General features: G+C 36.0%; 1 protein-coding gene and 1 non-coding gene across 9 annotated transcripts in view; both read right to left on the minus strand.

Moving 5' to 3' along the window:
- Positions 1-27,828, minus strand: part of Neo1 (neogenin 1) — a 233,012-nt gene that overhangs the window by 40,636 nt on the left and 164,548 nt on the right. For all 8 annotated transcript variants that reach the window (XM_047538938.1, XM_047538940.1, XM_047538935.1 and 5 more), the window contains exons 9-15: positions 23,497-23,651; positions 19,397-19,545; positions 18,774-18,912; positions 10,324-10,373; positions 9,018-9,165; positions 6,404-6,514; positions 4,902-5,096 (exon numbers count right to left, since the gene is read on the minus strand). In XM_047538938.1, coding sequence (XP_047394894.1) covers positions 4,902-5,096; positions 6,404-6,514; positions 9,018-9,165; positions 10,324-10,373; positions 18,774-18,912; positions 19,397-19,545; positions 23,497-23,651 — 947 coding nt within the window. The remainder of the gene's footprint in view (positions 1-4,901; positions 5,097-6,403; positions 6,515-9,017; positions 9,166-10,323; positions 10,374-18,773; positions 18,913-19,396; positions 19,546-23,496; positions 23,652-27,828) is intronic.
- Trnaa-cgc (transfer RNA alanine (anticodon CGC)) lies at positions 19,151-19,223 on the minus strand. The gene has a single exon. It is a non-coding gene; the product is annotated as a tRNA-Ala (tRNA).

The raw sequence follows: 27,828 nt of genomic DNA on the forward strand, positions 1-27,828 counted from the left end.
GGCTTAGAAGTGATTTTGCATGAAAACACTCTTTCTAGAGGATCATGCAAAGCACTACTAATTAGACTCAGAAAAGAAGGGGTATTAAGTAGGTGGAATGGCATTCACTCATACTCACTGAGGGAAATCAGGGAGATTCTAATTCATTGCATTCCTGATCCTGGCAAGGCTTAGTTTGGATATTTCAAAAAATCTAGTTTCAAAAATAAAGAACTGGGTTCCATTGAAGTGTTCCAGACAGAAAAATTGACCTATTCCACTCACTTCTGGCAGTGTTCCAAAGTGACCATACCTCACATGGCCTGTGTTATTTCAAAAGCTTAAAATAGCTACTTTGTTTTGGGACCTACCCACCTACTCCCCAGATAACGGGCAATATGTACCTGGTCTCCCGTCTCACACAGAACTGACAACAAATGGAATCAATAAGATTTGTTACTTGACTGGCAAGGAAAAAGTAGTGTGGACACAGTAAACAGAGATATCATTCGCTGAGACTAGGATAGGGGCAAAGCAAACGTGATACACAATTCCAAGGCCTAATCTAGGTGTACTCTCTACTCTCTCATGATGTACTTCCAATTGTTTCATTAGTTTTATTTTTTTGTTTTGTTTTGTTTTGTTTTGGCGGTGCTGGGGATTTGAACCCAGGGCCTTGTGCTTGCGAGGCAAGTACTCTACCAATTGAGCTATATCCCCAGCCCATTTAATTAGTTTTAATAAGACTGTTTTGATTAACTGCAAATACATATCTCTAGTCAAGACCTTTCTCTGAGTATCAGACCTCTATCTTCAACTATCTGTTGGCATATCCTCTTAGAGGTCTCAAGTCTTTCTTCCTTCTTGAGACCTGCTTCAGTGTTTCCCTAGTTAAGCAAAGGGCAGTACTACCAACCTTGTCAGAACTCTGGCTGTTATTAAGACCTCCCCCTTCTCAGCAAATAATCATGTCTTGTTGATTCTTTCTGTCTCTCACTATTCTTTTCCCTCCTTCTCTGAGTTTCATCTTTCCTGGTCACCTTTTCATCCTGAAAACTCTTCCACCACTATTCCTATGCTGGGTATATCCCATCCCACCCTTCCTCTATACCCAGAAAAGACTATTCATCTGAAAGGGCTCATCCCACACTGGTTAGTCTCTACCTACATGGCTTGCAACACCCCATTTCTCTTCCTCAGTACTATGAACACTTTCAGTTATTTTTAAACTGTATTATTTCTAAACTGTAACCATGTCTGCCTGATTCTTGGCTCTATCTCCAGCTCAGAGTCTGGAATATAGTTGGTGTGCATTAAAAATTTGCTGGTTGACTGGGAGGTTATGGGGAAAAGATACTAACTTTAAATTTTGGACCAGATAGAATATAGGATATATCTATGTATAGGTATGAATGTGGAGCTCAGAGGAGAGCTCTAGTTTGATAGATGAAATGAACTTCTTCACTTGTGACTTGCTCATCTTACTTAACATTATATCCATCTTATATCTAACAAATATAATTCAAGCTTATTTTACTTTATGCCAAATTAATTTAGTTTTTGCTACTTCTCAATATATATATTCTCTTTTCAATTAGAGTCTACTTTCTTACTTTATTCAGTACATGTAGTGCTCCTTTTCATATCTATGTTTATAACACTATCCTGGAACAATCTTTCAAGTCCAGGTAAGTTCTTCCTTCACTGCTCTACTGTGCCTTGCTAGCTCATGTTCTCTGAACATGTTTCACTTCAACTCATTGTTTTTTGTGTTTTACTTTCGTTCTCCTATTAGACTGAAAGCACATGAAGGTCAAGGACCATGTCCTGCAAGCGCATTGCAAAGGATTTCATTTCAGTAGTTTCATAAAGGAAACAGTAGGAGGCTGGTCATCACAGAGACATTTTTTGTTGCACAGCAAAGCTTTCCTTTTGCTCTCCAACAATAATTGCCTTCTAAGACTGCTCATGTGAGGAAGCACTTCCGAGGTTAGTTATGCTGATACTTTTTGGGGAAAAAAAAAAAAAAAAGAGAGAAAGTCTATTTTTTTCTTTTTGAGTAGGTTTAAGTTACTGCTTATTTTCTAACAAAAAGATGAAGGTAAGTGGTATCATGCATTTGTTCTTAGGAAACATGTTTACAAAGCAATGATTTGAATAAAAATTTTATCAGGGCAGATTCTGAGTTAAAAGACAAGTCTTTCATAATAAGATAATGATAATCCAATTTGGAAAATTATACTTAGCCAAATCAATTAATTTTTATTATGAAATATTAATATTCTTAAAATTCTCTTGCTTTTTAAGTTAACTGTAAGGTATGAGTAACAAACAATAAAATATACACCAATTTCAGTGTACCTTAAGTTTTGATAAATTTACATACCTGTGAAATCACCACTCCCAGTAGTTGTGTCCTTGTAGTTGACTCCTATCACTCCCAGTTTCACAAAAAAACTTATCTTGCTTTGTAACTACTGATAAGTTTTGCTTATTTTATAATTTCATAAAATGTAATAACACTCGATGTACTGTCTTATGTTTGACCTTTTGCTCAGCATAATCTTTGTAAGACTCATTTCTTTTTTTTTCCCCACATTTTTCACTGGTGTATTAGAGTTAAGAGACTCAATTCTATTGTTGTGTGTATTGATAGTCAATTCCTTTTAATTACTGAGTAGTATTCCATTACATGGATGTAGTACAATTTACTAATTGATGGAAATTTGTACCATTTCCCCCTTTGAGATATTATAAGTAAAGCTACCATAAACAGTCTTGTTTGCCTTTATATAGACAGGTGTTTTTATTTCTCTTAAATTAAATATCTATTACTAAGATTGGTGGATTATAAAATTAAATTTATAAGAGACTTTCAGCTATTTTATGAAGTGCTTATACCATTAGACATTCCTAAGAGCAAGCATGGAAGCAGTTCTGCATCCTTGCTGTTATTTGGTATTGTTGATCAATTAAATTTCACCAATTCTACTGCAAGTGTAGTGGTACTGCATCATGGTGTATTTCTCTGATGATCAATAATACTGAGTGTCTTTTCATGTACTTATTGTCCACTGGCATAGTGTCAGCCCAGATCTTCTGTCCACTTTTTTATTGGGTTTTCTTATTGGGTTCTAAGAATTTTTATATATTCTAGACTAAAATTCTTTGTCAGATATTTGAATAGCAGGTATTTTCTCCAAGTCTGTGGCTCATCTTTTTATTTTATGGGTATCTTTCCAAAAGTAGAAGTTTAAAATTTTGATGAAGTCCATTTTACTAATTTTTGAATTTTATTTACTTTTAAAAAATTTCCTTTTATTTTTTACTTTTATTAAATTACATTTTTAAAAATTATATTTACTTTTTTGCCTAAGAGGTCCTTGTCCACTCCAAGATCATGAAAATTTTTTCCTATGTTTTCTTCTAGAAGGTTTATAGTTTTAGCAGTTACATTTAGGTCTGTTTTTGAGATTGGTATATAAGATAAGGGTCAAAGTTCCCTTTCCTTCTCATATAGATATTCAATTATTCCATAACTTTTGTTAAAAACACCAACCTTTTTTCACTAAATGATCTCAGTATCTTTGTCAGAAAATCAACTGACCACGTATATTTGGATCTACTTCTGGACTCTATCTGTTCCATTGATCTATAATATCTGTCTTTACACTAATATCACACTGTTCCCATTACTGTAACTCAAAAAGTCATCCTGAAATCAAGTAGTATGATTCCTCTTTTTGTTCTTTTTCCAAAAATTTTGGCTATTCTTGTTTCTTTGCTTTGTCATGTAAGTTTCTGAATCAACTTATCAATTTTTATAAGAAAGCCTACTGGAAGTTTCCTTGGGATTGCACTGGAAAGAAATGCCACCTTAGTAATATCTTCTCATCAATGAACATATTATCTCCATTGGTGTTTTAGTTTCTCCCAGCAATACCTTTTTAGTTTTCAATATAGAGATCATTCACATATTTTGTAAGTTTACTCCTGTTTCATATTTTTATGCAAGTAAAGGTATGATTATTTTAATTCCAATTTCTAATTGTTTATTGGTAGTATATGGAAATACAACTGTATTTATATACTGACTTTATATCTTGTGACCCTACTTAGTTCTCTTACAGTTTTAGTACCTTTTGTATATTCCTCAGGATTTTCTACTTTAGTCATAATGAGTATGTAGAATGATAAAATATTTGTTTCTAAATATTATTTTTCCATAAAAGAAAAAAGTGTTCCTTGGAGAAATGGCTGATTCTGGTGCTGAAGCTGGGAAAAATATCAGGTAAGTCTGGAGCATCTTTCTGTGTCAAAAAGAAAGTGCTTAAAGAAAGGAGGTATCAAATAGACATGTGAACCACTGGCTCTTCATTCTCCATGGGGACAAAAGAAAGATTTTCCTTGTTATAAAACAAGGAACAAACATGGCAGAAATAAGGAATCAGAAAATCACCACTGGGGAAACACCAGAGTAATAATTGAAACTACAGATTCAACACGTGATCATGAACCAGAAAACAATATTTTTCTTTTGTTGTAAGGGACAGTGAGGAAAGTTCCAAATATGAATCAAGTCTCCAGACATTGTCTCAATGTTAATTTTCTGATTTTGGTAACTGTGGTTATGTTAGAATAATGTCATTTTTAGGAGCTACATGTTAAAATTTACCACAAGAGTTTTTGGGTTTTCAACTTACTTTCAAATGGTTCAAGGGAAAATATGTACACACAGGAGGACAGAAGGATAAAGTAAAGATGGCTAAATGTTAATCATTGGAGAAACTGTGTGAAGAATATATAGGAATTCTTTGTACTATTTTTGTAATTTTTCTATAAAATTAAAATTATCATGCAATAAAAACTTAAATAGAAAGATGTAATGTGCACAATTATGTCCTTTACTTCAGCAAACATACCCAGATTTTCAATGGTGTAATAGCGCTGTTTATAGTCCACTTTGATGGTCTGGGCGTGAGGGCTACCAATGCCATAACCAATGGCATAACCTCTGACTACAATGTTCTGATTCTCTGGAGGAGTCCAGCTTACTACAATGCTCGTGACAAGTGGGCGGACATGAAGAGAGCTAGGCACTTCAGGAACACGAGTTTCTGGGAAAGAAAGTAGAAAAACAAGATGAGATCCACTTTGCTTTAGAATATTTCACCATCTTTGGGGAATGGTGTTCAGCCTTCTGCCAAACTATTTGGGAATAAGTGTTCTCCTATTTGGGGCAAAGAGTTCAAAGAGAACCTGCAAGTATAATGAAATACGGTCTATGGTTTTAATGCATCCAAAACAAAATTTCAACAGCCCTAAATATAAGATACTGGAATATTATTATGGAAGGAAGACAAAAATTCAGAACCTCTACCTGACAGAGAAAAATAAGTTGCCTTTCAACATTTGCTCATTCCTTGTTCCACATCCCACTGCCAAACTCTACCAGGTATAAAGAGAAAGAAAACATCAAATAATTAAAAGCCTGCTGTCATTAGGTGATCAATCAGCACATAATGACCCTGGTATCGATTATTTACTTCCCTAAATAATCTATAGATCAGCTGAGCCAGGTGCACACGACTGTAATCCCAGTGGTTCAGGAGGATCATGAGTTCAAAGTCAGCCTCACCAAAAGTAAGGTGCTAAGCAACTCAGAGAGACCCTGTCTCTAAATAAAATACAAAGTAGGGCTGGGGATGTGGCTCAGTGTTTGAGTGCTCCTGAGTTCAATTCTCAGTACCAAAAAAAATATAAAAAAAAAAAAAAAAAGAAAATTCTATAGGTCAGGAAAAATAAAATTTGAGAGTTAAAATGGACTCAGTTGCTAGGAGACCAACAGGCTTTTAAAAGGTAGCAATTTATAATATCTTTCATATGTATTACCTTCAAGGCATAAATTACTACCTTAACTTAAAATTAGTAAACTGAGACTTGGAAAGAAAGTGCAGGTCTTTTGTTTGATACCTGTCATAACTATACACAGTCACATGGAGTTGGTCATTGAAGAGACAAGTGAGAAAAGGAGAAGTTGTCCAGGATTAAGGAAAAAGGGAAACTGTAATTCAAATAAAGGTGCACTGATGTGGCTCAGCCTTAAATTTTAGATTAACCATCTACTACTTAATGGCAGTGGTAAAAAAACAAAAAACAAAAAACAGAAAACAGAAAAACAAAAAACAGCTAAAGCACCTGTATAGTTTCATTTGCTTTCTTCTGCTTAGAGTGATGGTTCTCTAAAAGCTACTGCAAAAAAGAAAAAAAAAAATCAATTCTGGGAGTCTTGCTGCTTTATAGGAATGACAATAGTATAATACACTAAAGTTCAGAGATTACAGTCAAAGTGGCTTTCCAGTCTGACTCACTGACTACAGTTAATACCTAGCATATATTGGTACTGACAATTATTTGTTCTTACCATCTAAGTCACTCTCAAAAGTTTCAGTAGACAGCCAGTCAGTTGCCGGGCCCGTACCATTGACTGTTAAGGCAGCCACTCGGAAATTATACTCAGTACCCCGATCAAGACCTGAGACCCAAATGACAAAAAACAAACAGCAAACCAGGTTGAAGTTAAGAGCCTTGGAAAACAAAAGATCAATAATCTTTCAGTAAAGCAAATATCTCACCCATCAACTCAGTTCATAGCTTGATAAAGTTTAATACAGAACAAGCAAAATGAATACAGAACAGAGTAATGCACATTTTTATAGTAAAGGCTGAATGAAGCCCACACACCCACGAGAAAAAAACAGAAATAACTAAAGCTTCCAGGAGATTAGAGATTTTTGCTTAGGAGCTTGAAGTCACCTCAGAGATCATTAAATGGAATCCCTTAGTAAGGAAGAAAACTAAGGTCAAAGACAGTTATTACAAAGAAACAAAGTCAGTTGGTTTCAGAAGATACCAAAACCCAGAAAAGAATGTTAAGATGTAACTCCTATTATGTTACCTCTCTTCTTGGAGCACTCCCAAAACCATAGCAGAAAAATTTTAAACACCAAATACAAATAATTTCTCAACAAATAATTGCCCATATGTATTTTTAGTAGGCAAAAATATGAAAAAAAAACTTTTCTATTATGCAACTTTTAATTTACTACCAGTTAATGAAGTACAAGATTTACTGATGTACTAAGTGCAATGAAGATCCACATATAAAAGTCGATCCTATAAAATAGGACAATAGTTAATAATACAGTTTTTCATACATTTATGCACATATTTTTAGAGGGCTTAAATTTGGTATTATGATAAGCTTTATAAAGATATAAAAATTATTGTACTTCTCCACAAATATTGGAATCTTTGGAGAATAGCATAGTACAGAAATTTCAATCAAAGACAGATACATTGAAAATGTAACTTGGCCAGGATGCAAGATATGCCCTGGCTCAGTTAACCAATCTTGGCACATGGTATGGGAAGAGAGACAGGTTTTTGCCCATCTTGAATCTATTTTTCCAAAGAGAGTAGAGACAGAAAGAGGAATAAAATGGCTAGGTCCAAATCAATTTTCTTCCCTGTCTTATCTCTGCACACATTGCACTAGAAAGTGCTAGAGCTGGTTGCACGAGTTTCTTTCTGTTAAGAGACAATGGCCGGGATTACTAGTAAACATGGCCCAATTAAGATCCTGAAAGAATTCAAGTAGTCATATTATTATTCCCTGCTCTTTTGAGAGTTAGAATATATGAGAGACAGTATAAGAGAGAAAGAGAGGGAGGTATGTATAAAGAAGCCAGGATGGGCTAGGACCGTGGCTCAGTGGTAGAGCCCTTGCCTAGCATGTATGAGGCACTGGGTTTGATCCTCAATACCACATAAAAATAAATAAATAAAATAAAGGTTAAAAAAAAAAAAAAAAGGCCAAGAGTTCCTCTCTCCTAAGTAACTGACAGTGGATAGAACTAAAGTATTTAATACATGTTTAAAGATATGACAAAACGTGTTAAGTGCTATCACAACAATTACTTCTGGCTAAAACTTAATCCTAAAACTTATTTTTTTAGTATAGGATCTTGGTAAAACATTTTGTTCCTTAGTACTTCAAGCTTTAAGTTAATGTTTCAAGATCCCTATTTTTTGTTCACCATTATGTATCCAGTGCCAGAACATGCAGATTAAATGCTTTTCATCCTGTGAATGTTTGGACTATGCTTAAAAAGAAGAGCTGTTTCTATTCCATAGGGATTTTTACAGATGATTAATGTGGCTGCAGACTTCAGTGTGGTCTGAGTAGATCTCACCCTATCCTCTCCTTCATTAGTTTAGTAATACCTAGACTCTGTCCTCAGCTACATGTGGCTCAGACAGAGTCATCTTCTTTTTTTCCACGATTCCCCTGCAAAGGAAACTTGCCTTTTTTTTTTTTTTTTTTTTTTTTTTTTTTTTTTAAAGTTAACTCTATTTCCCCTATTTGGGGAAGAAAGAGAAGAATTTTCTGTGGTCTATAGAATGAATACATAGTTGGGGCCACTTTTTACCAGATATGTAACTTGTTCTGCTGCACATAAAAGGCAAACTATACAAAAGGAACTACACCTGACAGAATTTTCTAAAATTTCTATAGCAGCAAATATGATTATTGCATTGCTGCAGTTACTCATATATATTCTTACAGACCACAAAAACTCAAGTGATGTCAGTGGTATTATAAAAATTATTCTGTTGATTTGTTACAACTAGATTAAGTAGAATAATTTCTATACTTATATACTGCTGTTTTACCTTTTCAGATCACAAAATAGCAACATACACACTCACAAAAGAAATGTGGAAAATGCAAGGAAAGAAATAAAAATCAAATACCATCTCACCACTAAGAGATGGTAGAATCTCTAAGAGTGTTTTCCATTAAATTATATCAAGTCTATTTTCCATTAAATAAAATCAAGTGACTATTAAAATTTTGGGGAAACCATTTTTTGTTTATGTAAACCAGTAGCTCAGAGCAGTTCTTAGACTAATATAATTCAGTGTCTGACAGTGATATTACTTCTGAGCTTCTGCCTATATGCAAAGCAGCTTACCTTCGATCAACTGAGACAGTTGTGTCCCAGTTACCAAGGTCTCAGTGACATCACTCTTACGGGAGGCCTTTCGGTATCGAATCTTGTAGCCAGAGATCTGCCCATTCTGTGTGGCTGGAGAAGGTGGCTGCCAGTGAATCATAATACTCTGGGAAAGACAAGATAATATAGGGAAAAGACTGAACATATTGAGAGGTTGGTCCTAATTGTTCTATTATTAGTCACTCAAAAATACTTTTTATTTTAAAATCTCAGTGGCAAAACGGGGAGAATATAATTTCAAGTGGTACACTCTGAAACAGTGATCTACTGGGCATTTTGTCAGAATGAAGACGCTGGTCAGAAATCCCAGAAAAAATTTCAGAGGGAAAGTATAAGAGGTCAGAAACACATTTGATTAGGAAGTAAACTGTTGTTAGATATAAAATTTTTCTTTTTTTCTTTTGTACTAGAAATTGAACCCAGAGGCACTTAACCTCTGAGACAAGTTTCACTAAGTTGCTTAGGCCCTCCCTAAGTTGCTGAGGTTGGCTTTGTACTTGGAATCCTCCTGTGTCAGTCTCCCAAGCTGCTGGGATTATAGGCATGCACCACCACCCCTGGCTGTATAAGATTTTATTTTTCCATCTCCATTGCAAAATTGCTGAAGTTGAACAATTTCTATCTAAAACTTTTCAAAAAGAGGCTCAGTAATTAATAGCTGATTGTTTCTTCAAGAAGGAAAGAGTTCTATAGTACTTTATGAAAGGACTATTTCACTTGTCTATGTATCCCAGAAGGGGCTGTGGACCTCTGAGAGGCATACATGGTCTTATATATAGTAAACTGACCAGGGACAGTGTGGGCAGACACAACCAAAACTTGTGTCAGCCTGAGGTTCACACTGAGTTCATCTCACAGTATTAGAGAACCATGTCATTATAAACAACTTATTTTCTTCTGCCACATTACTAAGGTTTTGGATGGTTAATATCAGAAATGTCAAGCTTATATAAAAATAGCAATTTATTTGCAGGAAGGCTAAAAATGTTTTGGTATCAGAGAAAGAAATAAAGTTAAATGGAGTAAATGAGTTGGGTTCTAAGACCAGCTTGACTGGCAAATGCAGTATTTATGTTGCTTAGTTTCTTTGCTTGGTTATGAGTACTTTCAATTACGTTCTAATTTAATTGGTTAGTATTTTTTTTAAAAGCAAAATGATTATCATGGCATTAGTATTCACTGTTTTGATGATTTCCCATGTAACCTCCCCCTTTCTAAGTACCTCTGAGGCTCAGTAGTATACCAGTAAAGTACAAAGTTTTACCTTTGAATTTCTCACTTCTAAGGACAGATTCTGAGGAGCAGCACTGGGAACTAGACAAGGAAAAAAAAGAAAGAAAGAAAATGTTAATTACATACACATTACCCATCATGTGATTGTTCTTGGCTAGACTTCACACAACCATATATCTCAAACACTGACTATGTGACCAGAAGGTCTCAACCTAGTTGCCAGTGATGCCCTCATGTTGACAAAACCAGGGGGATGAGGTGTGGCCATGTCTGGTTCATTTTAAAAAATAAGACACTTTCATATGAGCATGCACTGTGCACTGCAGAATGTACAGCGGCTCTGAGTTCTTCTGGACCCTAAACTTTTCTAGACTCCAGATGTATTCTGAATATTTGTCTTGGGAAAGAGTCACACATTTTCTGGAACAAAGTCTAATGAATGTAGCAAGTGACTGAATTAGGTAATGACAATATGGATCAAAATGAGATGTACATAAATCAGTAAGCCTGGCTTTCTTGTGGTATTCCTAAACTGGTTTTGAAGGCAATTCCCAAGAAAAGGAAGACATTTAAGCAATGACAGCTTTAGTAATGTGAGCCATCTGGCTTCCTAAGGCAACTATGGAAGCATACATTTAGATGTGAGAAGTTTGGGACTATTCATTAAACAGCTGTATAACTTAAGTCCCTTACATATTAAAACATAACATGGAGGTATCTCAAAAGTTTATAGTCCATACACCCTCCAGTATCTTTCTTTGCAGTGATGACAGTAAGCAAAACAACAATAAACAGTTTAAGTAGACTTTTTCCTCCAGTCACATTTCTTTTCTGATCTATCCAAGTGAACTTCTCTCTTCCTTTCTCTAACATTAGGTATCTATTTGCCCACTGTGCTAAAGCTTCTGGAAGGCAGAGAATGAGCTTGCAATATTATTATAGTTTGTGCTTTAGGTCTCAACCACTTGTGCAAATTACGTCAGGCCTCAACCCACTGACTGACATGTAGAGGGTCTGGAGTAGAAGGCAGGCACCTGTGTTTTAAAAACAGTACATACATACATGATCCATTCATCTCCATTTTAAGAACTGACTCAGCTGCAGAGGCACCCAACAGAGTTGTTTGTGACTGTCAGCATCCTCAGAGCTAAGATTTGCTGCATACTCACTATAGTGCAGGCACTTAACAACAGTATCACAAAGGGTTTACTATTACTATTTCCATTTTATAGATTAAAGAAACTATAGATGAGGTTCAGATAAGTGAACCTGCCCAAGGCATTAGTTTCAGCTGGCATAAGAACCAAGATTTGGGCGATCCAAGATGGCGGCCTAGAGGGAGACTGCACCCCCGGTCGCTCCAGAACCCAGGAGTTAAGAAGGGGAGGCATTGAGAGACTCGGACTGAAGTGGAGCCACAGGTGAGTCTGCCCACTAGGTAAAGCTCGGCCCGGGTGGCAGGCCCAGATAGAGGTGGCTTATCGGAGCCGGGCAGGGCAGCTAGAGTCATCCACAGGCAGTCCTGCGCACTCCGGCGGTGGGCCCCGCCCACACACAGCCAGCTTCTCCAGGTTCTCGGAACGGAACTGGCCCGCTAGTGAGAGCCTGTCTGAACAGAGCACGCTCCGAGTCCCGGAGCTGCTGCAGTGCAGTGTACTCCTGCAAAGAACCAGCGGAGAGCCTCGATCTGCAATCAGCCTCAGGGATAAGGACAGGGCAGCCGGAGACCTCTTCAGGCGGCTCTGCCCACTCCGGCTGCGGGCTCTCTTCACGGGGCGATCCAAGATGGCGGCCTAGAGGGAGACTGCACCCCCGGTCGCTCCAGAACCCAGGAGTCAAGAAGGGGAGGCATTGAGAGACTCGGACTGAAGTGGAGCCACGGTTAAAAGACCAAATACGGGAAGCAAGAGATCATTTCAATAAAGAGTTAGAGATACTGAAAAAAAAACCAAACTGAAATCCTTGAAATGAAGGAAACAATAAACCAAGTTAAAAACTCCATAGAAAGCATAACCAATAGGATAGAACACCTGGAAGACAGAACCTCAGACATTGAAGACAAAATATTTAACCTTGAAAACAAAGTGGAACAAACAGAGAAGATGGTAAGAAATCATGAACAGAATCTCCAAGAACTATGGGATATCATGAAAAGGCCAAATTTGAGAATTATTGGGATTGAGGAAGGCTTAGAGAAACAAACCAAAGGAATGAACAATCTATTCAATGAAATAATAACAGAAAATTTCCCAAATCTGAAGAACGAAATGGAAAACCAAGTACAAGAGGCTTATAGAACTCCAAACATACAAAATTACAACAGACCCACACCAAGGCACATTATTATGAAAATACCTAACATACAAAATAAAGACAGAATTTTAAAGGCCGCGAGAGAAAAGAATCAAATTACATTCAGAGGGAAACCAATAAGAATATCAGCAGATTTTTCAATCCAGACCCTAAAAGCTAGAAGGGCCTGGAACAACATATACCAAGCCCTGAAAGAAAATGGATGCCAACCAAGAATCTTATACCCAGCAAAACTTACCTTCAAATTTGACGATGAAATAAGATCCTTCCATGATAAACAAAAGCTAAAGGAATTTACAAAAAGAAAGCCAGCATTACAGAACATTCTCAGCAAAATATTCCATGAGGAAGAGATGAAAAACAACGATGCAAATCAGCAACAGGAGGCGCTAGCCTAAAGGAATAGCCAAATAAAGGAGCAACCAAATCATGTCAAAAACAAATATGAGTCAATTGACTGGGAATACAAATCATATCACAATAATAACCCTGAATGTTAATGGCCTGAATTCATCAATCAAAAGACACAGACTGGCAGATTGGATTAAAAAGAAAAATCCAACAATATGCTGCCTGCAAGAGACACATCTCATAGAAAGAGACACCCATAGACTAAAGGTGAAAGGATGGGGAAAAACATACCATGCACACGGACACAGCAAAAAAGCTGGAGTATCCATCCTCATCTCAGATAATGACTTCAAACCAAAACTAGTCAGAAGGGATAAAGAAGGACATTACATGCTGCTTAAGGGAAGCATAAATCAGCAAGACATAACAATCATAAATATCTATGCCCCGAACATTGGCTCATCCACGTACGTCAAACAAATCCTTCTCAATTCCAGAAATCAAATAGACCACAACACAATAATACTAGGCGATTTTAACACACCTCTCTCACCACTGGATAGATCGTCCAAACAAAAATTGAATAAAGAAACTATAGATCTCAACAACACAATCAGCAATTTAGACTTAACGGACATATATAGAATATACCATCCAACAAAGAATGAATACACTTTCTTCTCAGCAGCACATGGATCCTTCTCTAAAATAGACCATATTTTATGCCACAAAGCTACTGTTAGTAAATACAAGAAGATAGAGATACTACCTTGTACTCTATCAGATCATAATGGATTGAAATTAGAAATAAATGACAGAATAAAAAACAGAAACTTCTCCAATACCTGGAGACTAAATAATACACTATTATATGATGAATGGATAACAGAAGACATCAGGAGGGAAATAAAAAATTCTTAGAAGTAAACGAGAACAAAGACACATCATATCAAAATCTCTGGGACACTATGAAAGCAGTACTTAGAGGAAGATTTATTTCATGGGGTGCATTCAAAAAAAGAAGTAGAAATCAACAAATAAACGAGTTAACACTACAGCTCAAAGCACTAGAAAAAGAAGAGCAGACCAATACCAAAAGTAGTAGAAGACAGGAAATAGTTAAAATCAGAGCCGAAATCAACGAAATCGAAACAAAAGAAACAATCGGAAAAATTAATAAAATAAATAGTTGGTTCTTTGAAAAAATAAATAAAATTGATAAACCCTTAGCCACACTAACAAAGAGAAAGAGGGAGAAAACTCAAATTACTAAAATTCGGAATGAACAAGGAAACATCACAACAGACACGAGTGAAATACAAAACATAATTAGAAGCTATTTCGAAAATCTATACTCCAACAAAACAGAAAACCTTGAAGACATCAACAAATTTCTAGAGACATATGAACTACCTAAACTGAACGAGGAGGACATACACAACTTAAATAAACCAATTTCAAGCAATGAAATAGAAGAGGTCATCAAAAGCCTACCAACAAAGAAAAGTCCAGGACCAGATGGGTTCTCAGCCGAGTTCTATAAAACCTTTAAAGAAGAGCTCATTCCAATACTCCTCAAACTATTCCATGAAATAGAAGAGGAGGGAACCCTACCAAACTCGTTCTATGAAGCCAATATCACCCTGATACCTAAACCAGACAGAGACACATCAAGGAAAGAAAATTTCAGACCAATATCCTTAATGAACATCGATGCAAAAATTCTCAACAAAATTTTAGCAAATCGCATACAAATATATATTAAAAAGATAGTGCACCACGATCAAGTGGGTTTTATCCCAGGGATGCAAGGTTGGTTCAACATTCGGAAATCAATAAATGTCATTCACCATATCAACAGACTTAAAGTTAAGAATCACATGATTATTTCAATAGATGCAGAAAAAGCATTTGATAAAATACAGCATCCCTTCATGCTCAAAACACTAGAAAAAATTGGGGTAATGGGAACATTCCTAAACATTATAAAGGCCATCTACGCTAAGCCCATGGCTAATATCATTCTAAATGGTGAAAAACTGAAAGCGTTCCCCCTAAAAACTGGAACAAGGCAGGGATGCCCTCTTTCACCGCTTCTATTCAACATCGTCCTTGAGACTCTAGCCAGAGCAATCAGACAAACCAAAGAAATTAAAGGGATACGAATAGGAAAAGAAGAACTCAAACTATCCCTGTTCGCTGATGACATGATTATATATTTAGAGGAACCTGGAAATTCCACCAGAAAACTTTTAGAACTCATAAGTGAATTCAGTAAAGTAGCAGGTTACAAGATCAATGCTCATAAATCCAATGCATTTTTATACATAAGTGATGAATCTTCAGAAAGAGAAATTAGGAAAACTACTCCATTCACAATAGCATCGAAAAAAATAAAATACTTGGGAATCAATCTCACAAAAGAGGTGAAAGACCTCTACAATGAGAACTACAGAACACTAAAGAAAGAAATTCAAGAAAACCTTAGAAGATGGAAAGATCTCCCATGTTCCTGGATAGGCAGAATTAATATCGTCAAAATGGCTATACTACCTAAAGTTCTATACAGATTCAATGCAATTCCAATTAAAATCCCAATGATGTACCTCGCAGAAATAGAGCAAGCAATTATGAAATTCATCTGGAAGAATAAAAAACCTAGAATAGCTAAAGCAATCCTCAGTAGCAAGAGCGAAGCAGGGGGTATTGCAATACCAGATCTTCAACTCTACTACAAAGCAATAGTAACAAAAACGGCATGGTATTGGTACCAAAATAGACAGGTAGATCAATGGTACAGAATAGAGGACATGGACACAAACCCAAATAAATACAATTTTCTCATACTAGACAAAGGTTCCAACAATATGCAATGGAGAAAAGATAGCCTCTTCAACAAATGGTGCTGGGAAAACTGGAAAACTATATGCAATAGAATGAAACTAAACCCCTATCTCTCACCCTACACAAAACTCAACTCAAAATGGATCAAGGACCTCGGAATCAGACCAGAGACCCTGCATCTTATAGAAGAAAAAGTAGGTCCAAATCTTCAACTTGTTGGCTCAGGATCAGATTTCCTTAACAGGACTCCCATAGCACAAGAAATAAAAGCAAGAATCAACAACTGGGATAGATTCAAACTAAAAAGCTTTCTCTCAGCAAAGGAAACTATCAGAAATGTGAAGAGAGAGCCTACAGAGTGGGAGAATATCTTTGCCAACCATACCTCAGATAGAGCGCTAATTTCCAGAATCTATAAAGAACTCAAAAAACTCTACACGAAGAATACAAATAATCCAATCAACAAATGGGCTAAGGAAATGAACAGACACTTCACAGAAGAAGATGTACAAGTAATCACCAGATATATGAAAAAATGTTCAACATCCCTAGTAATAAGGGAAATGCAAATCAAAACTACCCTAAGATTTCATCTCACCCCAATTAGAATGGCGATTATCAAGAATACAAGCAACAATAGGTGTTGGCGAGGATGTGGTGAAAAAGGAACACTCATACATTGCTGGTGGGGTTGCAAATTAGTGCAACCACTCTGGAAAGCAGTGTGGAGATTCCTCAGAAAGCTTGGAATGGAAACACCATTTGACCCAGCTATCCCACTCCTTGGCCTATACCCAAAGGACTTAAAATCAGCATACTACAGAGATACAGCCACATCAATGTTCATTGCTGCTCAATTCACCATAGCCAGATTGTGGAACCAACCTAGATGCCCTTCAGTTGATGAATGGATAAAGAAACTGTGGCATATTTATACAATGGAATATTACTCTGCAATGAAGAATGATAAAATTATGGCATTTGTAGGCAAATGGTCGAAATTGGAGAATATCATGCTAAGTGAGATAAGCCAATCTCAAAAAACTAAAGGACAAATGATCTCGCTGATAAGCGGATGAGGACATATAATGGGGGGTGGGAGGGGCTAGCATTAGGTTTAGGGTTAGGTTTAGAGTTAGGCTAAGGAGAGCAGTAAGAATGAAGGAAAGAAGGACTGTGTAGAGGGAAAAGAGGGGTGGGAGGGGTGGGAGGGGTGGGGGGGAGGGGAAAAATATAATAAACATCATTACCCTATGTAAACGTAAAAAAAATAAGTAAATAAAAAAAAAAAAAAAAAAAAAAAAAAAAAAAAGAACCAAGATTTGCCTTACTCCAAAGTGCTGCCTAAATCACCATGCTAAGACACACTCAGTTCCATTCAGTTCCTATAGGTTCTTGGTTGACATGACAACCCACTTAACATTGTTAAAATTTTGTTCATGTGTAGTTTAAAAAGCCTATAATAAGCATTTTCCCCTCAACTTCTGCAGAAATTTTGACCAACTGGCTTATGCAGTTGGCTAGCCAAACTATAGTTCATTTCTTTTCCCCCAATTTTGTATCCTAAAACAATGTCAAGCCCACAGAAGAGTGGCTTCTTAAGAATAGTACAATGAACACTATATATTCTGTTCCAAGCTTCAGCAATTATTAATATTGTGACATCTGCTTTATTTTTTTCACTATAAATATATATACACAGATTTATCTATCTAGATATTGTTTCTGAATCATCTGAGAGATGGCTGCAGTCACTATGATATGTCCCTCCTAAATACTTCGGAATATATCTCTGTGCATCTCTTAAGAATTAAGAGAGGCTCAAATAAAACTACAATACAATGATTAAATTTGGGAAATGTAATCTTGACACAAAAATATTAGCTAATAACATTTCTAATATTTAATACTGCCTAATACTGTGCATATCTAACATTAATTGTGACAACTGTGTTCTGCATTGCTGCTTTACCTCCAGATCCAAACATTATACTTATTTTATGTGTCTTTACTTTTCTTTAATATAGGTTCTAGAATTATTCTCCACTCCCCACCCTGTTTTCTCTTTCCTAAGAAAATATATTTTAAGAATTTAGGTCAGCTTTCAAAAGGAAAGAATAATTTTTTTTCCAGAACATCCTTCTATTTGGATATGTCTGACTGTTTCATCATGTTCAGATCTGAGTTAAATATTTTGGGCAGAGATGCAACAGAAGTGAGGCTGTGTCTTTCTTTATGCATCACATCAGAGGCACAAGATGTCAGTCTGCTCTTTTATTGGGGATGTTAAATTAGATCATTTGCTCAAGGGAGTCAAACTATAGGTTCTAAAGTGTGTGTATGTGTGTGTGTGTATAAAACTGGATTTAGCTTAGTTTCATCCAACAATAGACACTCTTACTAGAGGCAATGAACCCTGATATTTTCTGTTCTATTCTAAAAATATTTTTTTAAAATGCTGGTCCATCTATTTGATCTCTTTGGCAAGCTGCAGTTTGAAAAATACAGCTCTAGATTATAGGTATGTATATATAACTTAGGTTAGGATTCAGTCACAGGTGAGACATGAAACAAAATACTGAGGATACAAAAGACAGACTGAGTAAATAAATATGATTGCTAAGTTGAATAAGGTTAGTCTTCCAACAGCCCTGAAATGGTCTGTGGAACAAACAATAGTACTTACACAGAAGCCTTTGCTAAAAATATAAGCACCAAGAGCCTATTCAGTACCAGACATTGTATATTCTATGCTTTCTTAGTGCATCTTTAGAGCAACCCGATGAAGCTGGTGTTATCACAGCATTTTACGTGGGTGGGAACATGCTCAGAAAAATTAAGCAACTTGACCAAATCACATTACCAGTAAGGGACAGAAATGGGATTTTAGCTGAATCTTTTTTACAAGATCTTACTACAATATTGCTAGAGGAGTAAAGCATGGTATTTTGTTCCAAAAGAAGAAAGACTCACCATCCGAAAATGTTCGAACAGCAACATCCTGTGTGGAGACTCCAGGACCATGTTTATTGTAGGCCACCACTCGGAAACTATACTCTGTATATTTTTTCAATCCATTAAGGGTGTAGGAGTGACTTGAAATATCAACATCCTTGAATAAAATGAAACACTGTTTATATACACAGCTCTAGCCAAAAGAATGCTATAAAGTAAGGATTAACTATAAAATGCTATATTCTTTGCAATCATTTTATCACTTTTATAAATGCTATTTAATGGTTAAAGCAGATTAAAATCATTAATACTGAACTTTACTTAGAGATATTACCTGCTGTGTAGTGACCCTTGCTGGTAAAAACTACAGAGTAAATTTTTTTTTTTTTTTTTTTTGGCGGTACTGGGGATTGAACCCAGGGCCTTGTGCTTGCGAGGCAAACACTCTACCAACTGAGCTATATCCCCAGCCTGCCAGAGTAAATCTTGATATAAAGAAACAGACCCTGTCAACTTTCAACTTTCCATTTCCTACACAACTTCTCCCCCACCCCCGACTTCCCAAAAAACTACTGAGTTTGGGAAATGTATTCCAACTCTTTATTCCAACCAATGGCTTACAAAATGGCTTCATTTTATACCTGTTCTTTATCAGTCCCTTTTTCCATGTAGTACAATTTGTAATTCTGAATTTCCCCATTGCCAGACAATGGGGTTTCCCATGTGACAGTGATGGAAGTAGGAGATGTTGCATAAGCTCGGATGTTAGGTGCTGGGCCAGGGAGCTGGACTGGAAAGAAAATTTCAAGACAGCACGATACAAATGAGATTTATTGCACTCCTTAATAACCATTCTCAGCAATACTGTCATACTGGCCATATTTTAGAAACAATTGGAACTAAGAAAACAACTGACTTGATTGATGTTGTTTTAGGATAATACATACATACATCTTTCTTTTTATGACTCAAGTCAAACCCAGAAATTATCTATGAAATATCTATACTTATTTAAAATAAGAAAAAGTGTACAAAAATAAATTTTTGTGGCTTATAAAATCCTAGTTTTGCAGTGTACAGCTAATAATAGCAACCATCACAAGAAAAGATTCTTCCCTCAGGTAATGGACTTAGGATACAGTGATGGACAGAGTCCCTGTCCACAGATGACTCCCAGTCTAGTACTGAAGTTACAATGTCATAAGTACTAACAGATTTTGGTGATGGCTATAATGGAAACAGAGAGTCTGCTCTGGGAAGGGTTGGGCAGGGAAGAGAAGGACTGGTGAAGATTCCATGGGGTCAAGAATGAATAGCATCTCAGACATCAAGGGGGAAATTATTCCAGTCAATGGGGTTAACTGGGAGGATATATGGAAAAGCTTGAAACAGGATGAATGTGGGAAAGATAACATTGAAAATGATGACAAGAGCCAGAGAGCAAAATCTCTACAGAGTATGCATTTTCTCCAACAGGTGATAGGTCACTACTGAAGTACTGAGACTACATAGGAGCATGACATGATCAGATCTGTGTTTAAGAAGGACATGGGAACAGTAAAGGAACAAGATTAGATAAAGGAATATTTTAAAAAGTTACCATTTACTGAATGCTTGCCAGTTAAGAATTCAGTTCTTTACATGCTTTTTTCTCATTTAATCTTTTTGCTAACTCATAAGATGAATATTATTATCATCCCCATTTACATTTGAGGTTTTGAGGTTAAGAACCTTTCCTAAGTGATGGCAAAATTACAGTGGTGGAGCCAAAAGCCAAGAACTTCCTGATTCTAAAATAAGAGCTCAAGGACATCAGTAAGGAGATTGTTGCAATATTCTCAGTGGGATGTAAATGATTGGAAAACCGGATTGATGGTCGGTCGACTGATTGACCAACTGCTGGTTTAAATGATGGATGGATGATCTACGTGACTCTTATTTGTACAATGGCTACATACTGACCTTTTCACTATATTCTTTTATCTGACGGGCAGACTCTAGTCCCAATTTACACACAAATCCTGGGTAGATGCCTATGTCTACATTTCAGTAGATATTCCATATTTGAAAACAATTTCTCTGGCACTAATGTCTCTGTAACAGGCATCCATAAGATAAAAGCTGGGAAGGAGGAAAAAAAAAAAACCTAACAAAATGTAAAACTGGCTTTCTTGAATAACAGCACTACAATTTAGTATTTGTTTTGCTACTGAACTAGAGGAACCTGAATATAGTTGCTTTAACAGTTATTTGCTTTATTTAGTTATAAGCCATGTTATTCACTTAATGTTATCAGCATATTTTGTGCAGCCTGACAGGTGGCATTTGTCATACTTCTGTAGCTATGGAAAACTTTCCTCTAACTTATTAAAGGGGTGGGAAAACATAACAGCTCCTAAATTCCCTTGAAATCACTTTCAATTATTTATTGGTTAAGTTTAACAAATACCATCCTGAAAAAGGTGCTAATGAATTCTTTCATTTCAGCTGTACAGTAACATAATAAATGGAAGAAATTTTAAGTTGGTTTTTGAAGCTAAATATGCAAAATATTTTCCAAGGGCAGACTCCAACATTTATACCTCCCCCACATAAGCTGAAAACCTCCAGATGAAATGCAAATCTCTCTTCACTCCCTGCTAACTCTTTCGTTAAAACATGTTATAGTCTTTCTTTGACCTGAAAATATCCTCACCAGAACCTGTTGCCCCATCTACCCATACTCTTAATTACTTTCTCTTAACCAAACTCCTTCAACAAATGATTGTGCTGCTCATTTTCCTTGTGATGGCCATATCTGACAGTACTATATATTTACTTGTCTGTCTCTGGTGTCAGAATGAAGCTCTTTGTGGACAAAAGTCAAGTCTTACTCATATTTCCATCTTGAATGCCTAACACAGTGACTGGAACATACTAAGCACCCAAGAGTCACTTTTCCTTAATCTTTTCTTTCATCTCTCAACCCTGTAGTCCAGTGGTTCTCAACAATTTCACACACACGGTCTGAAATGATAATGAAAGTTACAGATTCTTTCTAGGAAAATGTGAATGTACAGACACACAGATATTTTTGTGTAGTATTCAGAAGATTCCACAGTCCCAGGATAGAACCTTGCAATGAATCAAATCCTGTGGCCTTTCCTTCACCTTCATCATGACAGAATTTGCATGAGCATGGACACTGAGCCTATTTCTGGGCTCAGAAATAGGCTAAGCTATTTAATAAGTCAAATGCTTCAAGGTCAATCTCAGGCCTCATCTTTTCGAAGAATTCTGCTTTAACTTACTACCTTCTGAAGTAAATTTCCATATCTCCCATGTATGATGCCTGCATAAAAAAGCTTACAAAGGATAATTGAGATTGAAATTTAGTGGAGTATTCCTGCACTTGTCTGAACATGGATAACTGTAAAATTCAACATCCTTTTTCTTTAATAAGAACACATTTTTCACTTAAATTAACCCCTGGACTCTGATATCAAACCCAGGCAAGAACTATCTTCACTGCTTGTTCTATAAGAGGAGAAATTTTACCTTCTTCATCCTTGTATCTCTAAGATCTTGCATAGTACCTGGCATATGATGTACTCAAATATTTGATCACTGAGTGATTTGCTAGATAGAGCACTGTAAATTTCTACAGTTTTCTAAAGTTTTTTTTTTTTTAATGTTTTAGTTGTAGATGAACACAATATCTTTATTTGTTTATTTTTATGTAGTGCTCAGGATCAAACCCACTAACTTGCACATGTGAGGCAAGCACTCTACCACTGAGCTACTGCCCCAGGCCCTATAGCATCTTGACTACATTTATGCTAACCTTCAGATAAAAATCTCTGAATTATTTTTATAGTTTCACTAGTAAATTCATTCATCCTGTTTAGTTCCTAGGTCAGTAGTTTTCACAAATGTATCTGGCATGTTTTCTACTCAAAGCAAAATCTTTATTACCAAAGCTTTGTGAACAAAGAAAAGCTTGTGCAATCAACAGTAAAAGTAAACTGGAGAATGCTCTGAGGAAAAATAGTAGCTGGAGTTAATGGCGAAGGAAAAGAGTGGCTGGTTTTAAAAATTGGCGAAAGTGTAGAATAAAGTATCAACTGGGGAAAGCATTAATTATGACTTGACTGTTTCTTATAATTTCAGGCCTATAGTTTATGCTAAAACTTAAGGTAAACAGGACATTTACAATATAAACCAACTTGACACTGTCTCACTCACAGAAAATCTTAGAAAAGTACCACTGTTAGCACAAAAAAACCAAAGGTCCAAAATACAGGGTCCAAGATCTAATGAGTGAGATATGTATTAGGACAGGGAAATCCAGCTGATAACAATAATATCCATTTCATGTGCAAGGTACTGCATTATAGTTATGGGAAATATTCATAAAATAAGCAAGATATATTCATAATCACAACTGAAGGAAGAAAGTGATAATGCATCTCAGAATTGTAGAGATGAAAGAGTAGACAGGATCAAAAGAAAGTTTATAGAAGGCATCTGAGCGGTCTTAAAGGATCAGTACAATATGAATATGTAGAAAAGTATATGCAGAATTATACCATTTCATACTATTTGCTGCTATTTGATGGAAATTCATTTTGTCCTCCCTAGTCCTTAAGAACTTGAAGATGAGATGCTGTCAGCTTTCCTCTGGTGTGCAAGGTTTAACACAAGATAGATCTTCATATAGGTCTCCCTCTGCATGGGACTGACAGACTGGTGGAAGACTTACCCTCGGGCTGTGTTTCTACTCGTAGTGGAGCTGAACTCTCTCCAGAGCCATGCTTGTTTTGAGCCACAACTCTAAAGATGTACACAGTCGCTGGCATTAGATTTTGAATGGTTACTTGCATCTCTCCCGGGCGACTGGTGTTCTCAACACGTTCCCTTGGGGCAAAGAAGGATTAGGAAAAAAAGTTATCAATTGGAAATATTTTGAGAATGTACCATTTCAATTTCTATTTCCCATCAAAATTTAATAACTTTAGTAAAAATAACTCAAGAAAATGAAACTCTGGGCGGGGGGTATAGCAATGAACAGTAGAATATGAAGGCTGGCAAAGGAATAGGTCATACATATCTGACAAGTCACCAATGTTCTTGCTTTATCATTACTGGGATCACTGATCACAATTACTGCTTCTTTTCAGAGGTGGCCCAGAGCCCTCAGTGCCATTTCAAATGGGGCAGCTGGTCATCAACTTTGTAGGTTTCAGAAATCATTAAGGGTTTTTTTTGTTTTGTTTTGGTACAGAGGACTGAACCTAGGGGCACTTTACCACTGAGCTACATCCAAAATCCTTTTTTTATTGAGATAGGATCATGCCTCAGCCTCCCAAGTTTCTGGGACAACAGGCAGGCACCACCATACCCTGCTTAGAAATCACTGAATTTTAAGGAGTTATCCCCAGGGAAATGGACAGAAGGTGGTTGTAGGCATCATTTAATTTTCACAGAAAATATCAAAGAATGTTGTAAATATTTTGAATAAGAGATTCTCAATAAAAACAAAGCTGTAGCTTATTGCTCTTAAAATTGGGAACAAAAACATTATAATTTACATGTAACTCAATCTATAAAAAAAGGTGATTCATGGTACTAACTTTTACAATTCCACTCCCTGCCCCCAGTCAAATGTGGATTGAACCCAGGGGTACTCCACAACTAAGGAACAGTCCTAGCCTTTTTTATTTTATTGAGATAGGGTCTCGATAAGTTATCAAGGCTGGTTTTGAACTTGAAATTCTCCAGTCTTAGCTTCCCAAGAAGCTGGGATTACAGCATGTACCATTATGCCTGGCTATAATTTAATTCTTAAATTAATACACTCTTTGAATGATCTTCAAACTGATCTGAAAGGTTTGACAAGTCTTAACAACAAAACTCACAAACTAATCAAGTTGATTCAGTGTTATAAGATGAAAATATAAAAATGATTACCTAGGTTCTTTAGAAAAAGGTAGCATCTAGGTTATATTTTGGGGGTTGGGTTTATGTGTCCAGTATAGCTCCATAATGATACTCAGACTATTTATATTCACTATAATGAAAATCAGATTATACTATAAGAGAATTTTCAACAAATATTATGAAGGAATTTGTTTTAGACAGTTGTCATTCATAGAAGAAAGACCAATAGAGTAGAGAAAGGGGACCACGGGGAGAATAGGAAATGAAGAAAGAGAAGGCACTGGAGACTGAAATGGAACCAATTAAATTTCATACACATATGATTATGTCAAAATGAACCCAACTATTATGTGTAACTATAAAGAACTATTAAAAGCATTAAAAAGAATTGTCAGAAAATATGTGCACCTATCCTGAAAATAAAGGGAACCCAAAGTTATGCTGAAAAGAAAATTATTCTGAATTACCTAATATGTTGAATTAAAATTCCTACTTCAAAATACTAACTTATCTTAAAACTGCTGATTAAAATTTGTTGAGGTATATGTAGACATATGCAAATTTGTTGATTATATATGAACATTTGCATTTGAAATTTAAGCATTTTCAACAGTTTTTAAAAAAGAAACAATAGTACTAGAGAAAGGGATGTAGTTCAGTAGTACAGTACCTGCCTAACATGCACAAAGCCCTCAGTTTGATTCCCAGCACTGCAACTAAACATAAAACCAGTACCCACTATAATCAGGTCCACTAGAAAAGAATATGGTGGTAATAAAAATTATTGTAGAGATATTTGAGGTATCTATAAATATTATCTTCTTCGACCTCTATGTCACAGGATTTAGAAGGAGGATATCAACTGATTTCTTACACTTTGACATTTACAACACTTCAGCTGATTAAAAATGATTGCTATTTAAATGGAAGCATCATGTTTTACACTAAAAGCTCCATGAGAGAACACATATTAGGTCTCTTTTGCTCACCTTACATATAAAATTTTAAAACAGGTTTTTTCCCAGAAAGATAAACTTGGGCGGGGGGGATTTGCTCTTTTATTTTAAACTGAAGTGAAAGACTGTCTCATTCATATTCACATACTATAGAAGCAATAAGCAGAATGCTCACATGGGGAAGCTGCCTCAGGCATGTATATCTATAAAATGAATGAAAATCTGCATTCTATTGTGTAAACAATGACATCATATGTGCCTTTTGTTTGTTCCTGCATGAAAGGGGGAAAAGGAGAGAAATGACTGAAAAGTTACTAACACCTGAAAAAAGTTTCTACAGAAGCATCACTATAAAAAGGAAATCAGAGCTGGGGTTGTGGTTCAGGGGTAGAGGGTTTGCCTAGCATGCATGAGGCACTGGGTTAGATTCTCAGCACCACATGTAAATAAATAAAATAAAGGTCCATTGACAACTAAAAAAATTGGGAAAAAAAAAAAAAAAGGAAATCAGTCACAGGTATGATTCCCTAAGATGAAGAACACAGCACCTGAGAAGGCTCTGACATTAGATGGTCTGATGTCCCAGAACCAAGTTTCTGTCCAGGAAAAACAAACAAACAAACAAACAAACCTTGACTTCCGATCAAGATCCAGGTAGTATCAGGAGGGCAATTCTCAAACAGATAGGATTACAGTGAAGTTTAAGGGAGATTATGATAGCTAAAGGTTAAGAGGAAAAAGAAAGGAAAAAGGTACACTTTGTATTAAGGCAACATTGGGCCAGAAAGTTGAAGATCTAATTCAAGTTGAGAAATGCTACCAGCTTGCAAGAGACTATGGGAAAGATACCAGGTTTTTCTGGGCTCCACTTTCCTCAAAGATTGAATGAAAGAATGAGATGGGTGGGTAAACATTTTCTTAAAGAGTCTGACAGTAAATAACTACGAGGTTAAGAAGCAAAATGGAGGATATTGTGTACTTACTTAAATAACTCTCCAAAATGTAACCATTTGAAAATATAAAAACTATGCTTAGTTCTTGGAACATAAAAAGAAAAGCTCTGGTTTGGCCTGGAGTCCACAGCTTGCTAAACCCTGGACTAGACAGATTTCATTCATCTCTAACATGCTATCGATATCAGGAATAACATTTTCCCTACTCTCCATCTCATGGTTAATATCAGAAGAGTGCTTTTTCTACCAATGAAAAACTTTAAAAATTTTTTTAAAAGATAAAAATTTCATAGTAAAAAGGCAAATGAAGGACCCTTAGGAATCTTGGTCAACTCAGGTTCCCAAAGAATTATGGCTGATGACCAAGGCATGTAGTGCCATCTAGTGGTTGAATTGTCAAATGCAGGACGTATACAATTTGCAAATGAAGGTAGTGGCTGGCATACCCACTGAACACTTAAATTATATTAAGTCTGTGAAGTAATTTATTACTCCTGTTTATAAAATAAGAATGTACTACTTCTGTTTATAAAATAAGAATCCAGGATACAGCCTGACTTACAGAGTTCTTTACTACTCCTACACTGCCTCTATTCAGAAATCACAAACTTCAAATAATGAAGTAACAGTATCACAGTCTCAAATAATCTTCCTTTAAAAATTTCCCATATTTACTCTATCCACTCCACATCACTCTCATCTTCATCCAGGTTATCAACTACCACATATCTACATTAACATAAGTACTACCTAATTTGTCTTCCTGGCTCTATTCTGCTTTCTTATCTTGTATAGTGCTCCTGAAGTGCTACTAATATAAACTGTTTAATACAATCACATTGTTCACTCACTTCAGAGTCTAAAATGGACCCTTTCATATGCTTATGCCCAAATTCTAACTGGCATTCCAAAGTTTGGCTTCAAATTTCCACTTTATTTATTGTTTATTTTTATTTTTTTTATTTGTTCTTTTTAGATACACATGACAGGAGAGTGTATTTTGACATATACTTTCACTTTATTTTAATCTCTTGCTAATTTCTACTAAAATCTCTGGGTCAGTCAGACTAGCTTTCTGACCTCCCTGTTTTTCTCATACCAGAATCCCAGATGCAACCAGACCCTTACCTTGTATTTCCCCTTCTTTACACATACTTTTCCTGTTTGCCTGCCCCTGCCAACATAATTTCTATATTTCTCTCAACTCTGATTTCACTTATTAATCACTCCTGCTTAACTCCAACC

This window comes from Sciurus carolinensis, chromosome 2 (genome assembly GCF_902686445.1).
Source record: "Sciurus carolinensis chromosome 2, mSciCar1.2, whole genome shotgun sequence".
In the NCBI taxonomy this organism is placed as follows: Eukaryota; Metazoa; Chordata; class Mammalia; order Rodentia; family Sciuridae; genus Sciurus; species Sciurus carolinensis.